This window comes from Magnolia sinica, chromosome 13 (genome assembly GCF_029962835.1).
Source record: "Magnolia sinica isolate HGM2019 chromosome 13, MsV1, whole genome shotgun sequence".
NCBI lineage: Eukaryota > Viridiplantae > Streptophyta > Magnoliopsida > Magnoliales > Magnoliaceae > Magnolia > Magnolia sinica.
Window position 1 is genome coordinate 28,692,266 of NC_080585.1, and position 24,771 is coordinate 28,717,036.

At 38.6% G+C, this 24,771-nt stretch overlaps 2 protein-coding genes and 1 non-coding gene across 4 annotated transcripts in view; 1 reads left to right on the top strand and 2 right to left on the bottom strand.

Moving 5' to 3' along the window:
* The window catches only part of LOC131223391 (disease resistance protein RPS5-like), a 61,004-nt gene that overhangs the window by 5,398 nt on the left and 30,835 nt on the right, over positions 1–24,771 (top strand). The gene's annotated exons all lie outside the window — the stretch shown is intronic.
* Positions 981–22,439, bottom strand: LOC131223395 (structural maintenance of chromosomes protein 4-like). The gene is made up of 4 exons (XM_058218806.1): positions 22,345–22,439; positions 21,910–21,989; positions 21,750–21,823; positions 981–1,379 (listed from the first exon to the last, which is right to left on the bottom strand). Coding segments are annotated over exons 1-4 (348 nt in total). The 5' UTR covers positions 22,347–22,439; the 3' UTR covers positions 981–1,187.
* On the bottom strand, positions 5,196–5,302 carry LOC131224601 (small nucleolar RNA R71). The gene has a single exon (XR_009161072.1). It is a non-coding gene; the product is annotated as a small nucleolar RNA R71 (small nucleolar RNA).

A 24,771-nucleotide genomic window follows, 5' to 3' on the forward strand; every position in this document is an offset into this window, starting at 1 on the left:
GCGGCTCCTTCCAGATGTGACAGGTACACCTCTCAAAACCTATATTGATTATTTATCAAGGAAACACCATAGAGTTTCATTTATTAAAACTCTTTCTCACATTAACAAAGTGCATGCATTAGATTTGGTTTATTCTGATGTTTGTGGTCCTATGAGAACAAAAACCTTTGGTAGGGCATTGTATTTTGTCACTTTTATAGATGATGTATCTAGGAGGGTTTGGATTTATGCTTTGAAATCCAAGGACGAGGTCTTTAGTGTGTTTAAATTGTTTTATGCTATGGTCGAGAGAGAGACAGGTAGATCATTGAAGTGCATCCGCACTGACAATGGTGGTAAATACATTGGCGACTTTCATGAGTATTGTAAGTCCCTAGGTATACGGCATGAACAGATGGTTCCCAAGACCCCCCAGCATAATGTTGTGGCTGAGCGAATGAATCGCACCATTGTAAAGAGAATCAGATACCTGTTATCCCATATGAAGTTGCCCAAGATGTTCTGGGGAGAAGCAATGCACACAGCAGTGTATCTGATAACACTACCAGAAAAGGGGGAAAAGGCTACGGATAAAATCTATAGCCTTAGACCTATGGCTACGGTTCTAGTCCGTAGCACTACCGTAGCCGCAGGTGCCGTAACAATAGGTCTAGAACCTATAGCTACGGATTTAATCCGTAGCTAAAGGTTACAATAGCTACGGATATAATCCGTAGCAATTATATCTATAGCGATAAGTATAAACAGCTACGGATATTATTTGTAGCTAAAAGTCTGTAGCAATATGCCAAATTTAATAATGGCTTCAGCTGTCGGATTACTAGCTACAGTCAATATCCGTAGCTATTTCGTACATTAAAAAAATATATATAATCATTTGTTCATTTAATTACCACCTGCATAATCATTCATTCATTCCATTACAATCAATTACAATCATTCATTCATTCAATTACAATTAATTACAATCCTTCATTCAATCAATTACAATTACAATAAATTACAATTACAATCAATTACAATCCTTCATTCAATCAATTACAATTACAATAATGCTGAAAATACAAATCTTTGGATTCATTAGAGAAATTTGCTCGACTTCACCCTGAAATTTCAATGATAAAGAATTGAAAGAGAAAATATATTTTGACGGTATGATATTTTTTTCACAAGTAAATAGGCCTTTTTTAGCCATCACCCACCTGAAGAATATAAAACCAATTATTGTCCAAGTCCACTTCTTTTCCTTTCAATTTCTTAGTGACCTCGGTAAAATTACTTCCACGGTCATTTATGTTGTACTTTGAAGAGTTGTTTCGAAATGCAACTTTAGTAATGACAAAGTCACTTCCTGCAACAACTTCGTATATTCCATCATTCTACAAATAGTCATGACATTCATAAATCAGAATGACCATTGAGGGAAAGAAAAACAAAGTGAAAGAAGTGCATCATGTATAACTATTTTCTTTTTCTTTTTTTCTTAATAAATTTAAAAAAAAACTCAAAGAGGAATGAAATTGACACAAAAGGAATAGTCTCATCATATGGTTTGTGTTGAGGGTCAAATATTGCATATTAGACCCAGTTGCTGCATAGTTTTACAAGCATGATACCGTTTAATGGCCTGATTTAATTGTGTTTGTGATGCAGAGTATATTTACGAGCATGGACTGAAAAAAAGATGCTTAAAGCATAGATTTAACGCTCTGATGACACCAAAGCATGGGATGGACTCCAGGGGACCAAGATCAACGCCAGAGATCCAAGAAAATCGAGAAATTGAAGCTCAAGTGGCCTGAAAAGTGTCCAGAATGCAAGATCACAGGGTTCCCACTATCCGTTCAGCCCAAAAATTCATACATCGTCCGAGTACCATAAATGAACCGTACACGTAAAATTGCAGCTCCTGGATCACTGTGAAAGTGCCCCAATGGACAGATCAGCCTATAAAATAGTGATGTGGGGCCCACCTGATCTTTGGATACACCTCAGTCCTGGGCTCAACGTCTTAATTTAAAGGAGGAAGTGGAAGGATGGAGTGGATTTCTCGAATACATCACCTAGGACCCACATCATTCAGTGCATGTGCACAGCACACACACCAGCCGAGCCGCACCGGACGGTCAGCCCAGTCAAAACAGGGCTGACCCGCCTTCTTCGCCCGCAGCAACAGCGGACGGACAGCGTCCGTCCGTTTTTCGGTAGTGGGCCCCACTCGCCCTCCAGATGATGGATCTGGACCGTCCATGTGAATCACAAGGGCCATATCATGCATGCCTAGGTGGACAATTCTCAAAAGGTCCCGGAGATTCAGTTTTGATCGTCCAAAAGAAAGATAGACGGTGAATGGATCTGGTCCAATGGGCCGTGCATAATTTGAAGAAACCCACCCTTCCTGACCAGTTTTTCGTCAGGAATCCAAATAACGGATTGGATTTTCCAAGAAGACAGCGAAGTGGGCCCCACCATCAGTACAGCGTAAGTACTACGCACCCTGTTTTCGCGTCCGGGAAATCCGAAATTTTCGGCCGATTGTGGGCCACTGCTTGTGATCGGATTGGTGATCCAAACCGTCCAGATGATGACTAAGCCAGGAATGACCCTAGCCATGAAGCCGGTTTTGAGGTTACTGGACGGCGAGCCACCCGAGGCCAAACGCAACTCCTCTTGCGTTGCTACGCTGCTGCATCGCTGGCTGCGAAGCTTTCCGCAGCCTAATCCCTTCAGGACTCCAAAGCAGCAAACGTGAGGAGTTTTCTTGGGCTCTGACGAGAGTGCTATAAAAAGAAGAGAGGGAGAAAGAGTAAGGATCATCTTGGGCTCAGTTTGAAGGTTGGAGCGGTGAGGGAGAGAAAACGGGATTTAATTGGAAGGGAGCTGGGCTGCTGCTGTGTACGAGAGGAGTTTGGCTGCTGGTCCGTTGGCAGGGGAATTCTGGAGCAGGGTAATCGATTTTGGTTTTAGGCGTTCAAGGAAGAGAATCAGAGAGAGAAAGGGAGCAGAAGTCTGTGCTCGGTTTGGTTGCTGCACGACAGAGAAAGAGAAAGACATGGAGTTTGACTTGGCTGCATCAGCGGCTGGATCGTGAGAGATAAAAACTCAGTTATTTTCTTCTTTTCTTTTTCTTTTTCTTTTTATTATTATGTTTTAATCAGCCCATTCATGTGTGGCTAAACCTCTTAGCTAGGGCTAAGAGGTGAAGCCTGTAGCGAGATGAGAGATACTGTTTCATGCGTTTAAGTTAAAATTTCTGTTGAGTTGATTATTAAAAGAATATTTACTCAGTCTTTAATGGTCTGTTGTGACTGAAATTACAGTGGGTTTGCAATGGCTTTGAATATCTCTTTTTCTCTTTTGATGTTTATGACGTCAGGAGGCCCTGTTGTTCACCATCGTCTCCTAGGCATGGTTGGATGATAGTATTCTTCCTAACTTTCATGTACTTTCGATTGGTTGGCAATTAGTTTAATCTCGTTATTTACTTTATCTTCTGGGCATGGTAGGATGATGGAATCCATTCTAATTCATATACCTTTCATCTCTTGAAAACCAGATCAAGTAAGTTCAGCATAAATCTTAATGCAGGCATAAGATCTCCCTGATCCCTACAAGTGGATCCTCTGAATCCCTAGTTTCCTTCCTCTGAATTCTTTAAAGTTTTAGATAATTATTTCGCAATTATTCCCTAAACTCTATTTGGTTTAGATCACATCTTAGTCTAGTTCTAGTTCTACTTGGTTTCAGATAACGTACAGGTATCAGTCCCTGTGGATTCGACCTCGGTCTTACCGAGTTTATTACTACATCACAACCCTATACTTGGGGAGTGAACAAGTTTTTGGCGCCGTTGCCGGGGACTGACGGTTACGTTTTCTGGGATTAATTAGTTTTAGAATTAGGTTAGGATTAAGATTTACTTTAGGATAAAAGTTTTTATTTTATTTTATTTTATTTTATTCTATGTTTAGAACTTAACCTGTTTCCTGTTTTGTAGGATCCTGACATAAACTTCTAAATTGGTAATTCTTTCCTAAATTCTCTACTTTTTCTGTTTTCAGAATTAAGGTTTAAATCTTAGAAATTTTCTAATTCTAGTATCCTCTCATCTGTAGGAAATAGTTTAGTCTTAGAAACTAGGTTATTTCTTAATTAACTTTCTACTTTTATTTTTTATTTATTTATTTATTTATTATTTTTTTTTAGTAACTTTCTAATCTTAGAATCTAATTTGTTTCCTAATTTATCTTTAGAATTTTTGTTTAGAAACTAACCTTCCTATTTTGTAGGCCTTTAAGATAGAAATTCCTAATTCGGTAAGCTCCTTCCCTACTTTCTATTTTTTTTTTTTTTTTAGTTCTCCTTTAATAATTTACTTTCTAGTTTAGATCTTCCCCAATTTACTTTAGAAATTTTCACTTTCTTTTAAAAATACCTTCTTTTAGAAATTAATTTACTGTTATTTTTCTTTTAAAGGATCATTCTTCTCTTTTTAAAATCTAACTTTTTTTTTTTATTTTGCAGGTTTTTAACTTAGGACTCCAATTTGGTAATTCCTTTCCAACTCTCTCTTTCTTTCTAGATTTTCTTTCCCTTTCTTAGGATTAGGTTTTTAATTGAGGGCTGCGAGTGTTTTCATGCCCAACTGGGCCCGTGACGACACTCGACGTCTCTTGACTGAAGGAGGATTGGTTGAGGGGTTGACTATCCATCGCAGGACTAGACACCGATCGAAATCCCCTGAGTTAACTGAAGTTATGGCTGAAGACCAACCTCCTCTACCCCCACCCAGGGTGGAGGATACCCAAGATGAAAATAAGGTGCAACAGGCACCCCCGCCTCGTACTTTACGAGATTATCTACAACCGGCGGGAGTGAGTATGCCCTCATGCATGATTTTTCCTGAAAACACAGGACAAATGGACATCAAGCCAGGAGTTATCCAACTCCTTCCCAAATTCCATGGACTTGAATCAGAGAGTCCATATTTACACTTGAAAGAGTTCGATGAGATTATAGCTATATTATGTTTTCCTAATGTATCTGAGGATACAATTAGGCTGAAACTCTTTCCTTTTTCCTTAAAAGTGAAAGCTAAGACGTGGTTACATTCACTGCGTCCTAGATCCATTGGCACATGGAACGACATGCAAAGGGAATTCATAAAAAAATTCTTCCCACATCATAAGACGATTACCCTCAGAAAAGCGATCATGAACTTTGCCCAAAAGGAAGATGAAACATTCTTCCAATGTTGGGAAAGGTTCAAAGATTTGGTCAGTTCATGCCCACAACACGGATTTGAAACGTGGCGCATTACAAATTTTTTCTATGATGGACTGACATCTTCCATGCGCCAAATGGTCGAGACAATGTGTAATGGAGAGTTCATCAACAAAGATGTTGACGAGGTATGGGATTACCTCGATAGTCTCGCTGAAAAAACACAATCATGGGACTATTACCTAATGGCGAACACCACGTCTAGGCCGACTCAATTAAAGGAAAAAGGTGGATTATATCTCTTGAAAGAAGAGGATGATCTCAAGTGTAAAGTGACTACGCTCATAAGGAAAGTTGAGGCCATGGAAGGAAAGAAGGATAAGGTCAATGAAATTGTTTGCGGCATCTGTGATTGCAACATTCACACAACTGAAAACTGTCCTACAATACCCGCCTTTCGAGGAGTGTTGAATGAACAAGCCAATGCCGTAAATAATTATCAAAGACCTTTTACTGGACCTAACTCCAACACATACAATCCTGGCTGGAAAAATCATCCAAACTTTAGTTGGAGGAATGGACAAACGGCGACTCCTCCAGGTTTCTTCAATCAAAATCCAAATCAAGTGAAACCTCAAGAGGAACCGGTTCAAAATCCCATACAAGAGCTGGCTCAGGCAATGCGGGGAATTACAGATTTTATGCAAAAGATAGACTCTCGTATGACGGTTATAGAAAAGGGGATGCTTCCTGCACAACCTCTCCCCAATCCTAAACCGCAGTACGAGAGTAATGATCCCAGCTCTTCAAATCAAATGGGGTATGCTAAATCCATCACCACTCTTAGGAGTGGAAAGATCATTGATAAAACTCTTCCGGTTAGGCCCGAAAAGCCTCAAGAACCAGAAGAGGACAACAATGATGGATCCAGTGATGCCCCACAAAAAGTAGAACCGGAACTTCTAGACAAGTTGATTGCTCCATTCCCCCAACGGTTGGTTTCACCAAAACCTCTCTCTAACTCTCAGGATATCCTAGAGGTGTTGAAACAGGTGAAAGTCAATATTCCTCTACTTGATGTCGTTAAACAGATACCTTCATATGCCAAATTCCTGAAAGACTTATGCACGACCAAAAGACGGAAAATTATTCAAAAGAAAATCTTCTTGACTGAGAAAGTGAGTGCCATCCTGAAGCAAGACGTGCCGCAGAAATTCAAGGATCCTGGTAGCCCAACCATATCATGTGTAATCGGGAACCATCGAATTGATCACGCACTTCTTGACTTAGGAGCGAGCGTCAATCTGATTCCCTACTCGGTATACAAACAGTTAGGTTTAGGTGAATTAAAACCCACCCTAACCACACTACAACTTGCTGATCGCTCTGTTCGTGTGCCAAGAGGGATAATTGAGGATGTGTTAGTCCAGGTCGATAGATTTTACTACCCTGTAGATTTTATCATCCTGGACACCGAACCCATCAATAACATGAGCACTCAGATTCCCGTCATTCTTGGTCGCCCATTCCTTGCCACGTCAAATGCAATTATCAATTGCAGGAATGGTATCATGACAATGTCTTTTGGAAATTTGACATTGGAGTCAAACATCTTTTTCAATAACGGCAGCAACTCAGAGGATGATGACGATTTCCACGACATTAACATGATTGACTCTTTCGTGGAAGGTACGACACCTCTGACCTTATCCTCCGACCATCTAGAGACGTGCTTGGCCCACTCCCATGATTTTGATGATGACATGATTAGGGAGACGTGCGCCTTGCTTGATACTGCACCGGTACTTGAAGTTAACCGATGGAGGCCACAATTTGAAGAATTACCACAAACTGATGTAGTGCCTCTACCGTCTAACTTCAAGCCGCCGAAGCTTGACCTAAAACCTTTGCCCTCTGATTTGAAATATGCCTATTTAGGTCAAGATGAGACATACCCGGTGGTGATCTCTGCCCACCTGGAGAAAGAACAGGAGAGTATGCTTATATCTACTCTCATTGAGCATAAAGGAGCCCTGGGATGGACGATAGCGGACCTCAAAGGAATCGATCCCTCGATTTGTACTCACCACATATATCTTGAGGATAATGCAAAAACCGCTCGGCAACCACAACGTAGACTAAATCCAAACATGAAGGAAGTGGTTAAAGCCGAGGTTCTTAAACTACTGGACGTGGGTATTATATACCCTATATCTGATAGTCAATGGGTGAGTCCAACTCAAGTGGTCCCTAAGAAGTCCGGAATCACCATCGTAGCCAATGCTAATAATGAACTCGTGCCAACTAGAGTCACTACTAGTTGGAGAATGTGCATTGACTATAGGAAGTTGAATACCGTCACGAGGAAAGACCACTTTCCTTTACCATTCATTGATCAGATCCTGGAAAGGTTAGCTGGTCATTCCTATTACAGTTTTCTTGACGGGTATTCGGGCTATAACCAGATAGAGATAGCCCCTGAAGACCAGGAAAAGACCACATTTACATGTCCCTACGGCACCTTTGCTTACCGAAGGATGCCATTCGGACTATGTAATGCCCCTGCCACCTTTCAGCGATGTATGCTTAGTATCTTTTCTGATATGGTAGGGCAATATCTAGAGGTCTTCATGGATTGATTCTCTGTTTATGGTCCATCTTTCAGCAAGTGCTTGGAAAGTCTTAAATGTGTGCTGAAAAGATGTGAAGAAAAGAACCTGGTACTTAATTGGGAGAAGTGTCATTTCATGGTTCAGAAGGGAATTGTCCTTGGGCATATCATCTCGTCCAAAGGAATCGAGGTAGATAAGGCAAAAATCGATCTTATCTCTAACCTACCTCCACCCAAGAACATCAGAGACGTGCGATCCTTCTTAGGACACGCAGGATTTTACAAGCGATTCATAAAGGACTTTAGTCTCCTCTCTCATCCATTATGTAATCTTCTTCAAAAGGATGTTCCGTACGAGTGGACTGAGCAATGCCAGGAAGCTTTCACCAAGCTTAAAGGCACATTAACCACTGCACCTATCATGCAGCCACCCGACTGGAACCTTCCTTTTGAGCTTATGTGCGACGCTTCTGATTATGCTCTTGGGGCGGTCCTAGGCCAGAGAAAAGATAAGAGGCCCTACGTCATTCATTACGCGAGTAGGACTCTAAATCCTGCCTAAGTGAACTACTCGACTACGGAAAAGGAACTCTTAGCCGTAGTGTTCGCCTTGGACAAATTTAGGTCCTACTTGATCGGATCCAAGATCATTATCTATACAGATCATGCAGCACTGAAGTATCTTCTTTCTAAGAATGATTCTAAGCCCCGCTTGATACGATGGATCCTTCTACTTCAAGAATTTGATTTGGAGATAAAAGATAAAAAAGGAGTAGAGAACGTAGTAGCCGATCACCTTTCTCGCCTTAATACCTCTGATTCCCTTGAGGCGACCCATATCAATGACATGTTCCCTAATGAACAGCTGTTCAGAGTCTCCCATTCACCTTGGTTCGCTGATATTGCTAATTAGCTTGCTACAGGTGCCATACCGACACAGTGGACTGCGCAAGATAAGAAGAAATTTTTCACCGAGGTGCGCAACTTTTTCTGGGATGATCCTTATTTATTTAAGTATTGCCTAGACCAAATTCTAAGGAGATGTGTACCAGACGATGAGCATCAGAGCGTCATCTCCTTCTGTCACTCAGAGGCCTGGGTGGTCACTTTTCTGCTAAAAAGACCACGGCCAAGATTCTGCAGTGTGGCTTTTACTGGCCCACTATGTTTAGGGACACTCATGAGTTTTGCAAAGCTTGTGAGCGTTGTCAGAAATTGGGAGCATTGTCCCGTCGAAATATGATGCCTTTGAATCCCATCCTTATCATTGAAGCATTTGATTGCTGGGGCATCGATTTCATGGGACCATTCCCCCAATCATTTGGAAATCTGTATATTTTGCTCGCCGTGGATTATGTCACTAAATGGGTCGAAGCGATTCCGTGTCGAAAGAATGACCATCGCACGGTCATTAAATTCCTAAAAGAAAACATCCTTTCTCGATTCGGAACGCCTCGAGCCATCATTAGTGATGGGGGCTCACATTTTTGTAATAGACCATTCGAGAGCTTAATGAAGAAATACGGTATCTCTCATAAGGTGAGCACCCCATACCATCCACAGACAAGTGGACAAGCTGAGATTTCCAATAGGGAGATCAAACATATCCTAGAGAAAACGGTTAACCCTGATCGTAAGGATTGGTCAATTCGATTGACCGATGCCTTATGGGCATACCGTACTGCATTTAAAACCCCTATTGGAATGTCTCCCTTTAGACTTGTCTATGGGAAGGCTTGTCACTTGCCTGTGGAACTGGAACATAAAGCGTACTGGGCGATCAAAAATCTTAATTTCAATCTTGACAACGCTGGCTCGCTACGCAAACTTCAACTGAATGAACTCGAGGAAATCCGGAATGATGCGTACGATAATTCGAGAATTTATAAGGACAAGATGAAAGCATTTCATGACCAACACATTTTGCGAAAATCATTCACGCCTGGTCAGAAGGTCCTTTTGTACAATTCTCGATTACATCTCTTTCCGGGTAAGCTTCTATCTCGTTGGACCGGCCCTTACATTGTTGTTACTGTTTTTCCTCATGGGGCCGTTGAGATAAGAGATCCCGACAATGGCAAGGAGTTTAAAGTCAATGGCCATCGATTGAAACCATTTGTCGAGAAATTTGATTCAGAGGACATGTCCATGCCTCTGACTGATCCTGTTTACCAGGATTGATCTCCTAGTCTGATGGAGGCATAGGTAGGTTTCCTGTTTTCTTAGGACTAGAGTAGTTGCCTTATTTATCTGGCTGAAGACGGTAAACTTAGCGCTCCTGGGAGGCAACCCAGCTCTTTATTTCATTTCGATAGTTAGTTCAATGTTTGTGGGTAACAATACTACAAACCCTCACGAGACTACAACTCGTCCACTAGGGGTAACCTAGGGGTTTAAAGGCTTGTTGCATACGCTAAATGCAATCGAGAGCACCTACGAAAGTGGTATAGGTAGGATTGTATTTTTGTTATTTTATGTTACTTCTGTTGGTTTCTCTCTTATGCTGACCGCTCTTACGTAGAAATCTTTGAAAAGCCTCTTGATTCTTTCATCCAGGTATTATCTTTCCATCACTTCTCATTTACTTTTTGTCCCATGTGCATCGCATACTTATTTCTTTTACATTGAGGACAATGTAGATTTTAGGTTGGGGGTGGGAGATTAGGTCACCTAATCAGCATTTTCTTGGTCTTGTACAAAAGTTGTGAAAAATTTTAAAAATTTTCTGACATTTTGTTGAATTTGAAGTGATTTTGATAACCATTTTGGATTTAAAATTACAAGATAAGTGAAGTTGGTAATTTATGACTCTTAGATTCAGTTATCTATTATATTAGATTTCACAGTTAAGTTTGAAGTATTAATCTATAATTGGAAGTTTTAAACATTGATTGAGTTATGAGTTCACATGTCACATCTCGCTTTCACATTAAGATTTCAGTTTGATATTAAAGGGTTAACTTGGTAATCACTAAGCATGTAAGGAACCAGCTTGGAAAATTTGCCCGTCATTTAAAAAAAAAAAAATATATATATATATATATATATATATATATATATATATATATATATATATATATGAGAGAGATACCTTTGGAAAAGGTTTGTCTAATAATTTTCACCATTGTTTTGTTCCCTATAGTTTGGGTTTAATTTCTCCTCTCCCCCTATAAAAAAAAAAAAAAAAAGGGACTGAAAGGCAAATTCTGGTTTAAGTTTTGAGTGTCCTAAATACTGTTTTGATTATCAATGTCATCATAAAAATCATCCATTGGATTTCTTAATGATGATAAGCCGAGATTTTATTATACACTCATGATACTCATTGTTTAGAATTGTTCTAATTAATGCATAAATACTTTAAAGTTGATTATGAAATTTGTTGTGCACTTGATTCCAGGAGGAAGTAATATCCAACATTCATGCATCTTAGAATTTTCGAATCTAGACTGCTTTTTAAAAAAATAAAAAAATCGCTTGAGTTCATAAAAATTGTCCTGTATTTCTCAACTTATTTTTCGCATACTTTGCTAGGGACTAGCAAAATGCTGGTTAGGGGTTGTGTTGAGGGTCAAATATTGCATATCAGACCCAGTTGCTACATAGTTTTACAAGCATGATACCGTTTAATGGCCTGATTTAATTGTGTTTGTGATGCAGAGTATATTTACGAGCATGGACTGAAAAAAAGATGCTTAAAGCATAGATTTAACGCTCTGATGACACCAAAGCATGGGATGGACTCCAGGGGACCAAGATCAACGCCAGAGATCCAAGAAAATCGAGAAATTGAAGCTCAAGTGGCCTGAAAAGTGTCCAGAATGCAAGATCACAGGGTTCCCACCATCCGTTCAGCTCGAAAAATTCATACATCGCCCGAGTACCATAAATGAACCGTACACGTAAAATGGCAGCTCCTGGATCACTGTGAAAGTGCCCCAATGGACAGATCAGCCTATAAAATAGTGATGTGGGGCCCACCTGATCTTTGGATACGCCTCAGTCCTGGGCTCAACGTCTTAATTTAAAGGAGGAAGTGGAAGGATGGAGTGGATTTCTCGAATACATCACCTAGGACCCACATCATTCAGTGCATGTGCACAGCACACACACCAGCCGAGCCGCACCGGACGGTCAGCCCAGTCAAAACAGGGCTGACCCGCCTTCTTCGCCCGCAGCAACAGCGGACGGACAGCGTCCGTCCGTTTTTCGGTAGTGGGCCCCACTCGCCCTCCAGATGATGGATCTGGACCGTCCATGTGAATCACAAGGGCCATATCATGCATGCCTAGGTGGACAATTCTCAAAAGGTCCCGGAGATTCAGTTTTGATCGTCCAAAAGAAAGATAGACGGTGAATGGATCTGGTCCAATGGGCCGTGCATAATTTGAAGAAACCCACCCTTCCTGACCAGTTTTTCGTCAGGAATCCAAATAACGGATTGGATTTTCCAAGAAGACAGCGAAGTGGGCCCCACCATCAGTACAGCGTAAGTACTACGCACCTTGTTTTCGCGTCCGGGAAATCTGGAATTTTCGGCCGATTGTGGGCCACTGCCTGTGATTGGATTGGTGATCCAAACCGTCCAGATGATAACTAAGCCAGGAATGACCCTAGCCATGAAGCCGGTTTTGAGGTTACTGGACGGCGAGCCACCCGAGGCCAAACGCAACTCCTCTTGCGTTGCTACGCTGCTGCATCGCTGGCTGCGAAGCTTTCCGCAGCCTAATCCCTTCAGGACTCCAAAGCAGCAAACGTGAGGAGTTTTCTTGGGCTCTGACGAGAGTGCTATAAAAAGAAGAGAGGGAGAAAGAGTAAGGATCATCTTGGGCTCGGTTTGACGGTTGGAGCGGTGAGGGAGAGAAAACGGGATTTAATTGGAAGGGAGCTGGGCTGCTGCTGTGTACGAGAGGAGTTTGGCTGCTGGTCCGTTGGCAGGGGAATGCTGGAGCTGGGTAATCGATTTTGGTTTTAGGCGTTCAAGGAAGAGAATCAGAGAGAGAAAGGGAGCAGAAGTCTGTGCTCGGTTTGGTTGCTGCACGACAGAGAAAGAGAAAGACATGGAGTTTGGCTTGGCTGCATCAGCAGCTGGATCGTGAGAGATAAAAACTCAGTTATTTTCTTCTTTTCTTTTTCTTTTTCTTTTTATTATTATGTTTTAATCAGCCCATTCATGTGTGGCTAAACCTCTTAGCTAGGGCTAAGAGGTGAAGCCTGTAGCGAGATGGGAGACACTATTTCCTGCTTTTCATGAACTGAACTTGGTTTTGAGTTGATTATTAAAAGAATATTTACTCAGTCTTTAATGGTCTGTTGTGACTGAAATTACAGTGGGTTTGCAATGGCTTTGAATATCTCTTTTTCTCTTTTGATGTTTATGACGTCAGGAGGCCCTGTTGTTCACCATCGTCTCCTAGGCATGGTTGGATGATAGTATTCTTCCTAACTTTCATGTACTTTCGATTGGTTGGCAATTAGTTTAATCCCATTATTTACTTTGTCTTCTGGGCATGGTAGGATGATGGAATCCATTCTAATTCATATACCTTTCATCTCTTGAAAACCAGATCAAGTAAGTTCAGCATAAATCTTAATGCAGGCATAAGATCTCTCTGATCCCTACAAGTGGATCCTCTGAATCCCTAGTTTCCTTCCTCTAAATTCCTTAAAGTTTTAGATAATTATTCCGCAATTATTCCCTAAACTCTATTTGGTTTAGATCACATCTTAGTCTAGTTCTAGTTCTACTTGGTTTCAGATAACGTACAGGTATCAGTCCCTGTGGATTCGACCTCGGTCTTACCGAGTTTATTACTACATCACAACCCTATACTTGGGGAGTGAACAGTTTGTAAGGCCAAAATAAACATCTGGATGATTTCCACAAGGAGGACCATTGGTAGCCACAAGTACCCACTTCCTAAGAAATGGTCTCACCATATGGTTTATATTATAAGTTTATGTTAATGTTGTAGGTTATAGGTTTAGGTTATGGGTTTAAGTTTAGGGATTTGAGAATACATTTACATTTTAGGTTTAGGTTTAGGTTTTATGTTTAGGTTAGGGTTACAAGTTTAGGTTTAGGTTTAGGTTATAAGTGTAGGTTATAGGTTTAGGTTTAGGTTGGGTTATATGTTAAGGTTTAGGGAATTGAGTTTAGGTTATAGGTTATAGGTTTAGGTTATAGGTTATAGGTTATAGGTTAAGGTTTAGGTTTAGGTTTTAGGTTTAGGTTTAGGTTATAGTTTTGGATTTGAGAATAGGTTTATGTTATAAGTATAGGTTTAGATTATAAGTTTATGTTAATGTTGTAAGTTATAGGTTTAGGTTATATGTTTAGGTTTAGGGATTTGAGAATACATTTAGGTTTTAGGTTTAGGTTTAGGTTTAGATTTTAGGTTTAGGTTAAGGTTATAGGTTTAGGTTTAGGTTTAGGTTATAGGTTATAGCTTTAGGGAATTGAGAATAGGTTAAGGTTTAGGTTTAGAAAATCAGGTTCGGGTTCAGGATCGGGTTTAGGTTTGGGTTTTCAAGTTTAGGTTTAGGATTAGGTTAGGGAGTTGAGATTAGGATTAGGTGTATGTTTAGGTTTAGGGATTTGAGAATACATTTAGGTTTTAGGTTTAAGTTTAGGTTATAGGTTTAGGTTTAGGTTTAGGTTTAGGTTAATGTTAGGTTATAGGTTATAAGTTTAGTGTTCACTCCCCAAATATAGGGTTGTGATGTAGTAATAAACTCGTTGAGACCGAGGTTGTATCCCAAGGGACTAAAACCTGTACGTTATCTAAAAATAACCAAAACTAGAACTAGAGTAAGATGAAATCTAAACCAAGTGAATATGAGGGAATAATGGTGAAAATATTAATCTAGAAATTATAAAAATCAAAGGTAGGAAACTAGGGTGCTAAGGATCCACTTGTAGAGATCAGGGAGATCTACAGTCGATTTATGAACTCAACTGGACTTCGAGTCCTATCTTTATCCAGTTGGAAGATATAACCTGAAAATCAAATCTGAACGTCTTTTGATATAGTTTTCAATAGATAAGATGGGCGTAAATTAGAATAGATTTCATCACAAAACCATGCCCATGAGACAAAGTAAACAACAGAATTAAACCAATCCACAGCCAATCTGATAGATGTATGAATGTTAGGAAGGATTCCATCATCCAACCATGTCCAAGGGGCGATGGTGAACAACAGGGCTTCCTAACTGCATAATCACAATAATGAAAAGGAAATACTCAAAGCCATTGCAGACGTATTGTAATGTAAGTCACAACAAACCATTAAAAACTAAAAGTATTCCTCAAAATCAAACTAACATCAAACGTAATTCAACTAGCATGAATCCAAGCCGTAGGATCAACCCCATCACGCCACAAGCTTCACCTCTTAGCCCTAGCTAAGAGGTTCAGCCCAACATGAATGGGTTGGATCCCTTAAACAAAAACAAAATAAAAAGAAAAAGAAAAGAAAACAAACACTACTATCTTTCACTCTCTCTCCTGCACGTTCAAGCCAAGATTAGATGATGCCTTCTCCCTCTCTTTCTCCACCTTTTATAAGCATGAGGAGAGTCGGTGGGGCTTGCAGCGCGCGTTTTCTTTATGCAACCATCAGCGTGCAAACTAGGCTTCTTGGCTCCGCAATCAGTTTTGAGCGTACCAAGCAATCAGAAGCGAGATCCATCTCATTCAATGTCCTCAGCCCTGATCGGACAACCCTAGGATCATTTTGGACGGCCGAGATCATTGGTCCGATCCTGGCCACGTTCTCCGAACGGCCTGCTAAATTTATTTATCGCACACTCTGCGCATGCTGCGAACTACACCTGTGTTGGTTCTTGATGGGGCCCACTTCAACTGACGTTTGAGAGATCTACGCCGTCCACCGGATTCATCTCGAAAAACCAATCTGGAATGGACGGTTCTTGACTGATTTTGATGTGGCCCATAGACTCTTTCACTTTGCCGTCCGACCTACGTTAAGACGATTGGAAATCATCTCTCAATGCCTTCTGGGAATCTGTCACCTAAGCGATGGTCATAAGGCCCTTTGGAGTCTACTGAACGGTCCAGATCTGACCTTTGAATCATGATGGTGGCCCACAAAAATTCCTCCTCACGCTCTGTTTGAGCATTTGCAAGAGGGAGAAGGATTCAAAATCCTTAAAAAAATAGGAAACCTAGGTCAAAGCTTTGTTGACCGAGCTTCTGGTTTAGTGCTTTGCGAGTGCACAACCACTGTGCACTCCCCTTCACATAAGGTGGGTCCCACCTTGATGTATATGTGAAATCTGATCCATCCAACCATTTTTCCACCTTAATTAATGGGTTGAGACCAAAAGTGAAGCATATCTAGATGTCAAGTGGGCCCTAGATTGACAATTCATGGGCTGATCTGGTCGTTGGGACACTTCCGTAGGGATCCAAGGACTGAAATTTAACGTGTACGGTTAATTTGTGGTCCTCATGCCATATATAAAGTCTTAAGCTGACTAGATGATGGGAACCCTGTGATCTCGCATTTTGGACCCTCTTTAGGCCACTTGAGCTTCAGTTTCTCGATTTTCTCGGATCTCTGGCATGTAAATCTATCAATCTCTGTCCCCTGGGGTCCGTCCTTTGCCTTGGTGACTTCATAGCATCAAATCCATGCTTTTAATACCCTTTTTCAGTCCACAGTCATAAATTCACCTTGCAACACAAACACGATTAAAATAAGGCATTAAACAGTATCATGTTTGTAAAATCAAGTAATAATTGGGGTCTAATATGCAATATTTGACCCTCAACATTTAGGTTATAGGTTATAGGTTAAGGTTTAGGTTATAGGTTATAGGTTTTGGTTTATGTTAAGGTTATAGGTTTAGGTTAAGGTTTAGGTTACAGGTTATAAGTTATAGGTTATATGTTATAGGTTATAGCTTTTGGGAATTGAGAATAGGTTAAGGTTTAGGTTTAGGAAATCGGGTTCGGGTTCGGGATTGGGTTTAAGTTTGGGTTTTCAAGTTTAGGTTGAGGTTTAGGTTAGGGAGTTGAGATTAGGATTAGGTGTAGGTTTAGTTTTAGGGATTTGAGAATACATTTAGGTTTTAGGTTTAGGCTTTAGGTTTAGGTTTAGGTTTTAGGTTTAGGTTAAGGTTTGGTTATAGGTTATAGGTTATATGTTAAGGTTTAGGTTATAGGTTTTGGTTTAGGTTAAGGTTATAGGTTTAGGTTTAGGTTTAGGTTATAGGTTTAGGTTATAGGTTATAGCTTTAGAGAATTGAGAATAGGTTAAGGTTTAAGTTTAGGAAATTGGGTTCGGGTTCGGGATCGGGTTTGGGATTGGGTTTTCAAATTTAAGTTTAGGTTTAGGTTAGGGAGTTGACATTAGGATTAGATGTAAGTTTAGGTTTAGGGACTTGAGAATACATTTAGGTTTTAGGTTTTAGGTTTAGGTTTAGGTTTTAGGTTTAAGTTATAAGTTTAGGTTTAGGTTTAGGTTATAGGTTATAGGTTTAAGTTATAGGTTATAGGTTAAGGTTTAGGTTATAGGTTTTGGTTTTGGTTTAGGTTTAGGTTAAGGTTTAGGTTTAGGTTTAGGTTATAGGTTATAGGTTATAGGTTATAGCTTTTGGGAATTGAGAATAGGTTAAGGCTTAGGTTTAGGAAATCGGGTTCGGGTTTAAGTTTGGGTTTTCAAGTTTAGGTTTAGGTTTAGGTTAGGGAGTTGTGATTAGGATTAGGTATAGGTTTAAGTTTAGGGATTTGAGAAAACATTTAGGTTTTAAGTTTAGGTTATAGGTTTAGGTTTAGGTTAAGGTTTGGTTATAGGTTATAAGTTTAGGTTATATGTTATATGTTAAGGTTTAGGTTATAGGTTTTGGTTTAGGTTAAGGTTATAGGTTTAGGTTTAGGTTTAGGTTATAGGTTTAAATTAGGTTTAGGTTTAGGTTATAGGTTATAGCTTTAGGGAATTGAGAATAGGTTAAGGTTTAGGTTCAGGAAATCAGGTTTGGGTTCGGGATCGGGTTTAGGTTTGGGTTTTCAAGTTTAGGTTTAAGTTTAGGTTAGGGAGTTGAGATTAGGATTAGGTGTAGGTTTAGGTTTAGGGATTTGAGAAAACATTTAGGTTTTAAGTTTATGTTTTAGGTTTAGGTTATAGGCTTAGGTTTAGATTTAGGTTAATGTTAGGTTATAGGTTAAAAGTTTAAGTTATAGGTTATAGGTTATAGGTTAAGGTTTAAGTTATAGGTTTTGGTCTAGGTTTAGGTTATAGGTTATAGGTTTAGGTTTAGGTTATAGGTTATATGTTATAGGTTATAACTTTTGGGAATTGAGAATAGGTTAAGGTTTAGGTTTAGGAAATCGGGTTCGGGTTCGGGATTGGGTTTAAGTTTGGATTTTCAAGTTTATGTTTAGGTTTTGGTTAGGTAGTTGAGATTAGGATTAGGTGTAGGTTTGAGTTTAGGGATTTGAGAATACATTTAGGTTTTAGGTTTAGGTTATAGGTTTAGGTTTAGGTTTTAAGTTTAGGTTAAGGTTTGGTGATACGTTATAAGTTTAGGTTATACGTTATAGGTTTTAGGTTATATGTTAAGGTTTAGGTTATAGGTTTTGGTTTAGGTTAAGGTTATAGGTTTAGGTTTAGGTTATAGGTTTAGGTTAGGTTTAGCTTTAGGTTATAGGTTATAACTTTAGGGAATTGAGAATAAGTTAAGGTTTAGGTTTAGGAAATCGGGTTTGGGTTCGGGATCGGGTTTAGGTTTGGGTTTTCAAGTTTAGGTTTAGGTTTAGGTCAAGGAGTTGAGATTAGGATTAGGTGTAGGTTTAGGTTTAAGGATTTGAGAAAACATTTAGGTTTTAGGTTTATGTTTAGGTTTAGGTTTAGGTTATAAGTTTAAGTTATAGGTTATAGGTTAAGGTTTAGGTTATAGGTTTTGGTTTACGTTAAGGTTATAGATTTAGGTTTAGGTTTAGGTTAAGGTTTAGGTTTAGGATTAGGTTTAGGCTATAGGTTTAGGTTTAGGTTATAAGTTATATGTTTTAGGTTATAGATTTTGGGAATTGAGAATAGGTTAAGGTTTAGGTTTAAGAAATTGGGTTCGAGTTTGGGATTGGGTTTAAGTTTGGGTTTTCAAGTTTAGGTTTAGGTTTAGGTTAGGGAGTTGAGATTAGGATTAGGTATAGGTTTAGGTTTAGGGATTTGAGAATACATTTAGGTTTTAGGTTTAGGTTTTAGGTTTAGGTTTAGGTTTAGGTTAAGGTTTGGTTATAGGTTATAAGTTTAGGTTATAGGTTCTAGGTTATAGGTTATATGTTAAGGTTTAGGTTATAGGTTTTGGTTTAGGTTAAGGTTATAGGTTTAGGTTTAGGTTTAGGTTATAGGTTTAGGTTAGGTTTAGGTTTAGGTTATAGGTTATATGTTATAGCTTTAGGGAATTGAGAATAGGTTAAGGTTTAGGTTTAGGAAATCGGGTTTAGGTTCGGGATCGGGTTTAGGTTTGGATTTTCAAGTTTAGGTTTAGGTTTAGGTTAGGGAGTTGAGATTAGGATTAGGTGTAGGTTTAGGTTTAGAGATTTGAGAAAATATTTAGTTTTTAGGTTTATGTTTTAGGTTTAGGTTTTAGGTTTAGGTTTAGGTTTATGTTTAGGTTAATGTTAGGTTATAGGTTATAAGTTTAAGTTATAGGTTATAGGTTATAGGTTAAGGTTTAGGTTATAGGTTTTGGTTTAGGTTAAGATTATAGGTTTAAGTTTAGGTTTAAGTTATAGGTTTAGGTTTAGGTTATAGGTTATATGTTATAGGTTATTGCTTTTGGGAATTGAGAATAGGTCAAGGTTTAGATTTAGGAAATCGGGTTCAGGTTCGGGATTAGGTTTAAGTTTGGGTTTTCAAGTTTAGGTTTAGGTTTAGGTTAGGGAGTTGAGATTAGGATTAGGTGTAGGTTTAGGTTTAGGGATTTGAGAATACATTTAGGTTATAGGTTGAGGTTTAGGTTAAGGTTTGGTTATAGGTTATAAGTTTAGGTTATAGGTTATTGGTTATAGGTTATATGTTAAGGTTTAGGTTATAGGTATTAGTTTAGGTTAAGGTTATAGGTTTAGGTTTAGGTTTAGGTTATAGGTTTAGGTTAGGTTTAAGTTTAGGTTATAGGTTTAGGTTATAGGTTATAGCTTTAGGGAATTGAGAATAGGTTAAGGTTTAGGTTTAAGAAATCGGGTTTGGGTTCGGGATCGGGTTTAGGTTTAGGTTTAGGTTTAAGTTAGGGAGTTGAGATTAGGATTCGGTATAGGTTTAGGTTTAGGGATTTGAGAAAACATTTAGGTTTTAGGTTTATGTTTTATGTTTAGGTTATATGTTTAGGTTATATGTTTAGGTTTAGGTTTAGGTTAATGTTAGGTTATAGGTTATAAGTTTAAGTTATAAGTTATAGGTTATATGTTAAGGTTTAGGTTATAGGTTTTGGTTTAGGTTAAGGTTATAGGTTTAAGTTTAGGTTTAGGTTATAGGTTTAGGTTTAGGTTATAGGTTATATGTTATAGGTTATAGCTTTTGAGAATTGAGAATAGGTTAAGGTTTAAGTTTAGGAAATCGGGTTCGGGTTCAGGATTAGGTTTAAGTTTGGGTTTTCAAGTTTAGGTTTAGGTTTAGGTTAGAGAGTTAAGATTAGGATTAGGTGTAGTTTTAGGTTTAGGGATTTGAGAATACATTTAGGTTATAGGTTTAGGTTATAGGTTTAAGTTTATGTTAAGGTTTGGTTACAGCTTATAGGTTATAGGTTATAGGTTATATGTTAAGGTTTAGGTTATAGGTTTTGGTTTAGGTTAAGGTTATAGGTTTAGATTTAGGTTTAGGTTTAGGTTATATGTTATAGGTTATAGTTTTTAGGAATTGAGAATTGGTTAAGGTTTAGGTTTAGGAAATCGGGTTTGGGATCGGGTTTAGGTTTGGGTTTAGGTTTTCAAGTTTAGGTTTAGGTTTAGGTTTAGGTTAGGGAGTTGAGATTAAGATTAGGTGTAGGTTTAGGTTTAGGGATTTAAGAATACATTTAGATTTAGGTTTTAGGTTTAGGTTAAGGTTATAGGTTTAAGTTATAGGTTTAGGTTATAGCTTTAGGGAATTGAGAATAGGTTAAGGTTTAGGTTCAGAAAATCGTGTTTGGGTTCGGGATCGAGTTTAGGTTTGGGTTTTCAGGTTTAGGTTTAGGTTTAGGTTAAGGAGTTGAGATTAGGATTAGGTGTAGGTTTATGTTTAAGGATTTGAGAATAAATTTAGGTTTTAGGTTTAGGTTCAAGTTTTAGGTTAAGGTTATAGGTTTAGGTTACGTTTAGGGTGTGGTTTAGGTTAAGGTTATAAGTTTAGGTTATAGGTTATAACTTTAGGAAACTGAGAATAGGTTTAGGTTATAGGTTTAGGGTGCGGTTTTGGTTAAGGGTGTGGTCCCTGCAAATACAGATATAAACACAGCCTGCTCCAATTGGTCAGGCCCCTCCAATGCTGTCCGTAGGAAATGGATAATTTCATCATGGTCATAATAGCGGTTCCCACCTTCTAAGGACCCTCGCTCATCCGGACAGCTCCGACGCACATCTGGGTCTGCTCCATCAATTTCGAGCAAATATAAATATAAACACGGCCTGTCCAAATGCCCAGGCCACTCCAATGATGTCCATAGGAAATAGACAGTTTCATCATGGTCATAACAGTAGTTTCCTCCTTCAAAGGACCCCCGCTCAACATCCGGATAGCTCCGACGCACATCCGAGTCTACTCCATCAACCAGAAGAAAACCAACAACCCAACAAACCAAAAGGAAAATTAAAGAAGATCATCTGTCATGATAATCATGGAAAGGGAAGTACTATACATGCATAAGAACTTCGAAATTAGAATAGACAAGGCAACAAGCAAATAAAGCTTACTTCAATAACATGAATAGCATCCCATGCACCTTCTTGCAAATAACTTCTTCGGCCATGCCCTGACTTTGAGCCATCTTCATCCCCAACAACCATCACAAATCAGTGCAATCATATAATTTTTTTTAACAAAAGGACATGCATTTTTTGTTGAAAAACTGACCTTTCTTTATTAGGAAGCAAGCCACAAAGTCTTCATTGTCTTTCCACATGTATACTGATGAAATCCCCCCTTCATAATACCTACCAATGCGGTTGTACAAAAGAATTGCTTTTACTTCTTCAGAAACAAAGAATAGTTTCTTTCATTTTCTGCGTACGGGCATTACTTGCCAAATCATTAGATGAAGGTCATGGATAAAAAATTAAGCCTACTGTAATAGATAAATAGTAAATCAAAGATCTAATCTCGCAACATTTTGTTCTGAATAGAACAAAACAGTGAATGTGCGCTAAAGAGTATCCAATATCTGAAGCATGATTTCCAAGAAAAGTACAACGCATTTTACGATTACCCTATAAAAGAAATCCATGCGTAAGCATTATTTGATAAGTTTGCTTGCTTCTTCTTTTTAACTATTATTAGTTTGCCACTTACATATATGAATAAATGTTTCTGTTGAATGGCCTCTTTGTTTGAGCATTGGCCCTGTTGAAATAGTAGTACCATAAATCAATGTTTTCATAAGTCGTCATAACTATATGAGAAGTAACACAAAATGATTTCTTTTAGCAAATTGAAAATTGTCTCAAGCAGGAGAAATAATTCAAAGTATTAATTGAAATCCAACATTCACCCTATTTTGAGTGAGGCACTTACGTCCAAGTGAACCTTAAATTGTAATTTAAGGTGTGTTTGGTTGAACCAAATATCATGATATTTTTGTGCAACTAGACACCATTAATAACTGATTCTTGTTGGTTATGGGAAGAGCTGATGAAGGGTCTCTAGATCAACTCAAGTTATAAACAAGCAAAATTTTTTGGATAATTTCATGAAAGCATAGGGGAATTTTGGACACATTTCCAATTAAGAATTCGACAACCTTCTGAATGTATCATACACACACATACATGCATGCATAAAACATACATAGATACATATAAATACATAAATAAATACATGTTTAAGAATAATATGAAAAAATCCAAATTGAAGAAATGAAGAAAAGAGAAAGAAACAGACTAGAAAAAGAAGAACAATCTCATACCACTCAAGATTTATTGCAATGATGCATCATTGTTGGCTTCTCCTGTTTTGATACATTTCTTCCTCTTCTCGATCCTACTCATCATAGTATCTTGCACTTCTCTGATGATTTCCTTTCTCTTTAGGTTTTCTTTCGTGGGCAAAAACCTGCAATGTGATAGTGCACACGACATGAAATTTAAATAAATTATCATTTGGATCTCTAGTTTCCAAAGGAGTGACCAAATTGTAATAATGAGAAGCAGTGGTCAGACTATAGTTACGTGGAGCCTAGTTCCTTGATATGTATGCTAAGCAAGATAATTGCATTTCCACTTTATGGGACTAACAATTGTAATGCAATTTCTAGTGTATCCAAACACAGATTTCAACTAATGGTGGAATTAACAATTGGAATCCTACACAGTCAGAAGTAGGTCCATAAGCATAATGGGTACTGAAAATTAATGCTCCTCAGCTAAATTTAGCCACCCTTCCTCATTTTGCATCTTAAGGTTCTTTGCTCAAAATCGCAATCATGTAAGATTGAAGTTGGATTTGAAAGGAATGCAATGAGGGGGAAATCAGTTTCCTTTTCCTAACTTTTCCTCGCATAGTGAGGAAAACCATTCCACACTCCCCCATGTGAGAGACAGGTCTCACCATTCAACTGTTGACCTTTTCCCATTTACACAAAAGACAACACTAATAACCAAACAATGGAATTAAGGTTGGTTGGATTTGGTTGGATTTTACAGTTTTCCATTCCTTAAGGATTCTTTAGGGGTTTTCCATTTCCATATTTTGGATTCTGTTTATCCAAACACGAAATAGAAAGAATGCAACAAAGGAAAAAATGAAATGAAAGAAAGAAAACAAGAGGAAATTCAGAACACAAACATAACTAGGTACATATGCCCTCTGAAGAGCCTAGATATATAACAACCTCAGATTGTTCGGTTTGGAGTTGAAAATTCCAGCTTCCTTCTTTATAGCTGCGGCCAAACCCTGTTCGTGGGATAATGTCTCCCATTAAAGCTTGAAGATCGTGCCACATCTGATTCACAGGACTCTTCAAAACCAACCCACTAATCCCATTTGCTTACCATAAATCATAGTAACTTACAGAGAATGATAGTAACATCCACTATAGCCAACAAGAAACAGAAATCAACTGACCAACATACTAAATAAAAAAAATCAACAAATTCACATAATTAATCGAATCCAAACTGACCAAATTCAAAGAGAAGAAATTTTGATCAAGGCGGTACACCCCAGGGCTACCGGCCTTCTCATTGGCATTTCCACAAACATCTACTAGGCATTCTTATGAACTCATTAAAGAGAACTCAATGAAATAAGGAAATCACCTCTACCAATCTTCAAGGCTTTCCACATATGGCCCATCCACAAGAATGCCCATCATATTAACAGTTTGGAACACCAGAAATGGTCCCCATACACCATATAACTTCTGAAATCTATACAGAAAAACAAGGAACATGATGCACGTCTGTTGCTACAATCACATCCAAACAAGTTTAGAAGAAATCCATGGTGACATCATTAGACCCCAATGCTTTATCTTTGTCTCATATTACATTCGAGATCTCTTCCTAAAAGTCCCTTGCAAGTCACTCTGTTAAATCATTTGAAAGCCTCTTGAAATTTCTGAATAATCAATACAAAATAACCATAACCCATGAATAATACAAGGTGAAGATAAATCAAGGAAAGAAAAGTATACCTATTACATGAAGAGTCTCCAGCCGTGAGAAGCCTCTGCTCCATTCTCTCGTAAGACCCCAACACCATTAATTCCGACAAGCCACA

Bases quoted from the DNA above. Each gene is read 5' to 3' on its own strand.
- LOC131223395 (XM_058218806.1), bottom strand. The intron at 21,824-21,909 runs GTCAGTTTTTCA...TTGGGGATGAAG, and splicing joins TTGCTTCCTAATAAAGAAAG to ATGGCTCAAAGTCAGGGCAT. The intron at 1,380-21,749 runs GTAAGCTTTATT...GACTATTTGTAG, and splicing joins ATGCTATTCATGTTATTGAA to AATGATGGAATATACGAAGT.